The sequence below is a fragment of the Zea mays genome, chromosome 10 (genome assembly GCF_902167145.1).
Source record: "Zea mays cultivar B73 chromosome 10, Zm-B73-REFERENCE-NAM-5.0, whole genome shotgun sequence".
In the NCBI taxonomy this organism is placed as follows: Eukaryota; Viridiplantae; Streptophyta; class Magnoliopsida; order Poales; family Poaceae; genus Zea; species Zea mays.
Genome location: NC_050105.1, coordinates 126683820 through 126690178, shown reverse-complemented (window position 1 = coordinate 126690178; position 6359 = coordinate 126683820). Strand labels below are relative to the sequence as shown.

General features: G+C 42.1%; 1 protein-coding gene across 2 annotated transcripts; it reads right to left on the bottom strand.

Annotated features, from left to right (window-relative positions):
- Nucleotides 1-230: 230 nt before the first annotated feature.
- On the bottom strand, nucleotides 231-1141 carry LOC118473592 (uncharacterized). 2 transcript variants are annotated; one of them, XR_004853281.1, is made up of 3 exons: nucleotides 1037-1141; nucleotides 827-945; nucleotides 231-745 (listed from the first exon to the last, which is right to left on the bottom strand). XR_004853281.1 is itself a non-coding variant. In XM_035963490.1 (2 exons), the coding sequence occupies exons 1-2, from the start codon at nucleotides 896-898 to the stop codon at nucleotides 350-352; spliced, it is 468 nt and encodes a 155-aa protein (XP_035819383.1). In that variant the 5' UTR covers nucleotides 899-945; the 3' UTR covers nucleotides 231-349. The 2 variants fall into 2 exon arrangements, 1 of the variants encoding a protein (XP_035819383.1); XM_035963490.1 differs by lacking the exon at nucleotides 1037-1141.
- Between the last annotated feature and the right edge of the window lie 5218 nt (nucleotides 1142-6359).

Genomic DNA, 6359 nt, shown 5'->3' with positions numbered 1-6359 from the left:
AACACATTTTGACGGCTAGTAGTTAGTAAATTAGTCAATAGACAGCTAGCTGTTCATCAAAAAATAGAAAACACTAAATTGTGACTTATCTGGATGATTTCAGCAGCCTCCCATTCATGAGCAGTTGAGCACACCATATCAGCAGGCAGCAGCTGGTAATTACAACACAAGTGGATAGGACAGTAATACAAGTGCAGAACACAATTTATAAATAAAGGACAGCACAAGCACATAGTTCTTAGTTCAGGTCTCACACAAAAGAAGACACACAGACACAAAGTGACACAGCTGCAGTTCATAAGACCAGGGCATCACAAAAGGCTTCACTACTAGATGGAGATGGTCCAGATCATATTTCATCTTCACTGTAGCACAAATCTTCATCTTCATACTCTTCTTCTTCTTCAGACTCAAACTCTTCTCCTTCATAGAGCTCTCTCACTCTTGCACTTCTATGAGGCTCAAGCTGTTCTTCTGCTCCCACTGCCTCTCCAATAACAGACCAAGGTATCCCTGTACCTTCCATCTCATCTTCCTCCCCATCTCTAAAGACAACTTGTGCACAATCATCTCCACCCTCTTGGAGAAAACCTTGAGCTTCAGTTGTATCACTAGACAAGAGAACATTAGTGATTTTCTTTGACTTAATCTTTTCTCTCTTATTCATCAGCCTATTATTGAACTGAATATAGACCAACTTGTTGAGGCGGGTTGTAGTCAGCCTATTTCTCTTCTTAGTGTGTATCTATAAATTAGAAACAAAGGCATTTTCAGTTCTGAAATTTAATCATAGTACTGCTGAAATGATTAATAGATAGGTACTAACCCCTTCAAACCCACTCCAATTTCTTTCACAACCAGAAGAGCTTGATGTCAAAGATAATATCCTTGTAGCCATCTTCTGTAAAGCTGGTGTTTCAGTTCCATATAACCGCCACCATGATGCTGAAATAAATTAGAAACACCTCTATTAGTTTAAAAACAACAAACAACCATGTTAGAAAACAGCAAACAACCATATAATAAGTACCTCTACCTGGATTGTAATCATAGTTTTGAAAAGTTCTTGCAAGCTTCTTGCTAAATGGTCCTTCTCTATTCTAAAATTTTTTCAATTCAAAGTTGGCAGCATGTTCTTGTTGGTCCTCATCATGATAATAAAATTGCTCAACACAAGATATGAAGGCTTCATTCATTTTGGGCTCATCAAAGATTGATGGGTTAGCATAGCTATATTGTGGATTCAGCAAAAAAGCTGTCAAATGCAATGGAGAATCGAGTCTTCCATTCATCTTCTTCTCAATTACAGCCATAACATCTTTGAATCGAGACTCAACATTGCCAAAGGCCTCTTTGACCTCTCTCTTTTCCTTTAGTAGCTCTCCATAAAGGAAACCCATGGATGGCTTCACATCCCCATCAACCAAACGGAGGACTTTGACCAATGGCTCAAAAACAGCCAACATTAGCTTCACATCCTTCCAAAAGGCTGGACTCAATATAGTAGTTGGGGCCTCTTTTCCTTTCTTTGATTTCACATCCTTTAATGAGTCCCACCTGCTATGAACCACCATCTTCCTTAACTGGTCCTTCTTCTCTTGCATACTGTTCAAAGTGGGAAAGTATAAAGCAAACCTAGTCACTCCTGGCCTCACTAGCTCTTTCCCCTCTGTGAAGTATCTCAAGCACTCCAATGTTCTTGTGTGTCCATACACAAATATGGTAAATGACTTTGCTTGGTCAATCACTTTCCTGAATCGAGGCAAGTTGCCAATTCCTTGGAGCATCAAGTTGATTGTGTGAGCTGCACAAGAGGTCCAAAATATTTGTGGTCTCTTCACAAGCAATAGCTTCTTTGCTCCCATGTTGTTAGAGGCATTGTCAGTGACTACTTGCACCACATTTTCTTCACCAATGTCTTCAATTGCTTTGTCCACTAATTCAAAAATGACTTCACTTGTGTGTGACACATCTGACATCTCTTTTGAGCTGATGAAGGAGGTTCCATCAGCACAATTAGTGCATATATTCATTATGCTTCTCCTCTTCCTATCTGACCAAGCATCGGTCCTAATAGAGCACCCATTTTTCATCTTCTCGGCTTCACGTTCCTGCAGCAAACACTTGGTTCTTTCATATTCTTCTTCCAGCAAACTACCTCGAAAGGCATCTTGAGTTGGAGGTGTAAGTCCTGGTCCAAATTGTCCAATTGCTTCACACATTTGCTTGAACTCATCATTGTCACATGCATTGAAAGGTATTCCTGCCAATGATTAAAAAATGAAGTCTAATTAGTGTTCAGTTCATGAATAACAACAAATAATGAATTTTAAAATGTGAAAACAACATAGTATTGAAAGTCGCCTAGAGGGGGGTGAATAGGGCGAAACTGAAATTTACAAAGTTAATCACAACTACAAGTCGGGTTAGCGTTAGAAATATAATCGAGTCCGCAAGAGAGGGTGAAAAAATAAATCGCAAGCGAATAAGAAGTGTGACACGCGGATTTGTTTTACCGAGGTTCGGTTCTCGCAAACCTACTCCCCGTTGAGGAGGCCACAAAGGCTGGGTCTTTTTCAACCCCTTCCCTCTCTCAAACGGTCCCTCGGACCGAGTGAGCTTTCTCTTCTCAAATCAACCGGGAACAAAACTTCCCCGCAAGGACCACCACGCAATTGGTGTCTCTTGCCTCGGTTACAAGTGAGTATTGATCTCAAAAAGGAATGAGAAAGAAGAAAGCAATCCAAGCGCAAGAGCTCAAAAGAACACAACAAATCACTCTGACTAGTCACTAAAGCTTTTGTGGAATTGGGAGAGGATTTGATCACTTGGGTGTGTCTTGTATTGAATGCCTAGCTCTTGTAAGTGGTTGGAAGTGTGAAAACTTGGATGACTTGAATTTGGGGTGGTTGGGGGTATTTATAGCCCCAACCACCAAACTAGCCGTTTGGTGGGGCTGTCGGACATGTCCGGTGCGCCAGCCACGTCACCAGGCCGTTGGGATTCGACCGTTGGAGCTTCTGACTTCTGGGCCCGCCTGGATGTCCGGTGGCGCACCGGACATGTACTGTAGAGTGTCCGGTGCGCCACATCGCGCGTGCCTGACTTCTGCGCGCTCTGGCGCGCATTTAATGCGTCTGCAGGTGACCGTTGGCACGAAGTAGCCGTTGCTCCGCTGTCACACCGGACAGTCCGGTGAATTATAGCGGAGCGAATTCCTGAAGCTGGCGAGTTCCTGAGGCGCTCTTCCTTGGAGCACCGGACACTGTCCGGTGTACACCGGACAGTCCGGTGAATTATAGCGGAGTGCCTCTGAATTTTCCCGAAGGTGAAGAGTTCAGCGTGAAGTCCCCTGGTGCACCGGACACTGTCCGGTGCGCCAGACCAGGGCACACTTCGGTTATCCCTTTGCTCCTTTGTTGAACCTGATTCTTGGTCTTTTTATTGGCTAAGTGTGAACCTTTAGCACTTGTATAACTTATACACTAGAGCAAACTAGTTAGTCCAATTATTTGTGTTGGGTAATTCAACCACCAAAATTATTTTGGAACTAGGTGTAAGCCTAATTCCCTTTCAATCTCCCCCTTTTTGGTGATTGATGCCAACACAAACCAAAGCAAGTATAGAAGTGCATAATTGAACTAGTTTGCAAGATGTAAGTGCAAAAGTTGCTTTGAATTGAGCCAATATACATACTTATAAGATATGTATGGATTGTTTCTTCATTTTTAACATTTTGGACCACGCTTGCACCACATGTTTTGTTTTTGCAAATTCTTTTGTAAATCCTTATGCAAATAGTCAAAGGTAAATGAATAAGATTTTGCGAAGCATTTTCAAGATTTGAAATTTTCTCCCCCTGTTTCAAATGCTTTTCCTTTGACTAAACAAAACTCCCCCTAAATGAAATTCTCCTCTTAGTGTTCAAGAGGGTTTTGATATATCAATTTTGAAATACTACTTTTCTCCCCCTTTTGAACACAATAAGATACCATTTTTTAAATATATCAATTGAGAATCATACCATTCGAAAAAACTCTTTTTAAAATTAGGTGGTGGTGCGGTCCTTTTGCTTTGGGCTAATACTCTCTCCCCCTTTGGCATGAATCGCCAAAAACGGAGTCATTAGAGCCCTTAGAAATACTCTCTCCCCCTTTGGTCATAAATAAATGAGTGAAGATTATACCAAAAATGGAGTCCTTTTCTCCCCCAAAGATGGAGAGTTGCTCGGAGTGACGGCGAAGGATGAGTTACGGAGTGGAAGCCTTTGTCTTCGCCGAAGACTCCAATTTCCTTTCAATATACCTATGACTTGATTTGAAATTCACTTGAAAACACATTAGTCATAGCACATGAAGATATATGATCAAAGGCATATGAATGAGCTATGTGTGCAAATCAACAAAAGAAGTTCCTATAATCAAGAATATTTAGCTCATGCCTAAGTTTGTTAAAAGTTTGTTCATCGAGTGGCTTGGTAAAGATATCGGCTAATTGATCTTTAGTGTTAATATAAGAAATTTCGATATCTCCCTTTTGTTGGTGATCCCTTAAAAAGTGATACCGAATGGCTATGTGTTTAGTGCGGCTATGCTCAACGGGATTGTCCGCCATGCGGATTGCACTCTCATTATCACATAGAAGAGGAACTTTGGTTAATTTGTAACCGTAGTCCCTAAGGGTTTGCCTCATCCAAAGTAGTTGCGCGCAACAATGGCATGCGGCAATGTACTCGGCTTCGGCGGTAGAAAGAGCTACGGAATTTTGCTTCTTTGAAGCCCAAGACACCAAGGATCTTCCCAAGAACTGGCAAGTCCCCGATGTGCTCTTTCTATTAATTTTACACCCCGCCCAATCGGCATCGGAATAACCAATTAAATCAAATGTGGATCCCCTAGGATACCAAAGCCCAAACTTAGGAGTATAAACTAAATATCTCAAGATTCGTTTTACGACCTTAAGGTGAGCTTCCTTAGGGTCGGCTTGGAATCTTGCACACATGCATACGGAAAGCATAATATCCAGTCGAGATGCACATAAATAGAGTAAAGAGCCTATCATCGACTGGTATACCTTTTGATCCACGGACTTACCTTCCGTGTCGAGGTCGAGATGCCCATTGGTTCCCATGGGTGTCTTGATGGGTTTGGCATCCTTCATCCCAAACTTGTTTAGAATATCTTGAGTATACTTCGTTTGGCTTAAGAAGGTGCCCTCTTGGAGTTGCTTCACTTGAAATCCTAAGAATTACTTCAACTCCCCCATCATAGACATCTCGAACTTTTGTGTCATGATCCTACTAAATTCTTCACATGTAGACTCGTTAGTAGACCCAAATATAATATCATCAACATAAATTTGGCATACAAACAAGTCATTTTCAAGAGTTTTAGTGAATAAAGTAGGATCGGCCTTTCCGACTTTGAATCCATTAGTGATAAGTAAATCCCTAAGGCATTCATACCATGCTCTTGGGGCTTGTTTAAGCCCATAAAGCGCCTTAGAGAGTTTATACACATGGTTAGGGTACTCACTATCTTCAAAGCCGGGAGGTTGCTCAACATAGACCTCTTCCTTGATTGGTCCATTGAGGAAGGCACTCTTCACGTCCATTTGATAAAGCTTGAAGCCATGGTAAGTAGCATAGGCCAGTAATATACGAATTGACTCAAGCCTAGCTACGGGTGCATAGGTTTCACCAAAATTCAAACCTTCGACTTGGGAGTATCCCTTGGCCACAAGTTGGGCTTTGTTCCTTGTCACCACACCATGCTCGTCTTGCTTGTTGCGGAAGACCCATTTGGTTCCTACAACATTTTGATTAGGACGTGGAACTAAATGCCATACCTCATTCCTAGTGAAGTTGTTGAGCTCCTCTTGCATTGCCACCACCCAATCCGAATCTTGTAGTGCTTCCTCTAACCTGTGTGGCTCAATAGAGGAAACAAAAGAGTAATGTTCACAAAAATGAGCAACACGAGATCTAGTAGTTACCCCCTTATGAATATCGCCAAGGATGGTGTCGACGGGGTGATCTCGTTGGATTGCTTGGTGGACTCTTGGGTGTGATGGTCTTGGTTCTTCATCCTCCTTGTCTTGATCATTTGCATCTCCCCTTTGATTATTGCCGTCATCTTGAGGTGGCTCATTTGCTTGATCTTCTACTTCATCATCTTGAGCTTCATCCTCATTTTGAGTCGGTGGAGATGCTTGCGTGGAGGAGGATGGTTGATCTTGTGCTTTTGGAGGCTCTTCGGATTCCTTAGGACACACATCCCTAATGGACATGTTCCTTAGCGCGATGCACGGAGCCTCTTCAACACCTATCTCATCAAGATCAACTTGCTCTACTTGAGAGC

Excerpts from the sequence above, each read along its gene's own strand:
- LOC118473592 (XM_035963490.1), bottom strand. The coding sequence starts at position 898 with ATGGCTACAAGGATATTATCTTTGACATCAAGCTCTTCTGGTTGTGAA. Across the intron at positions 746-826 it reads ATTGGAGTGGGTTTGAAGGG|ATACACACTAAGAAGAGAAA; the intron begins GTTAGTACCTAT and ends TCTAATTTATAG.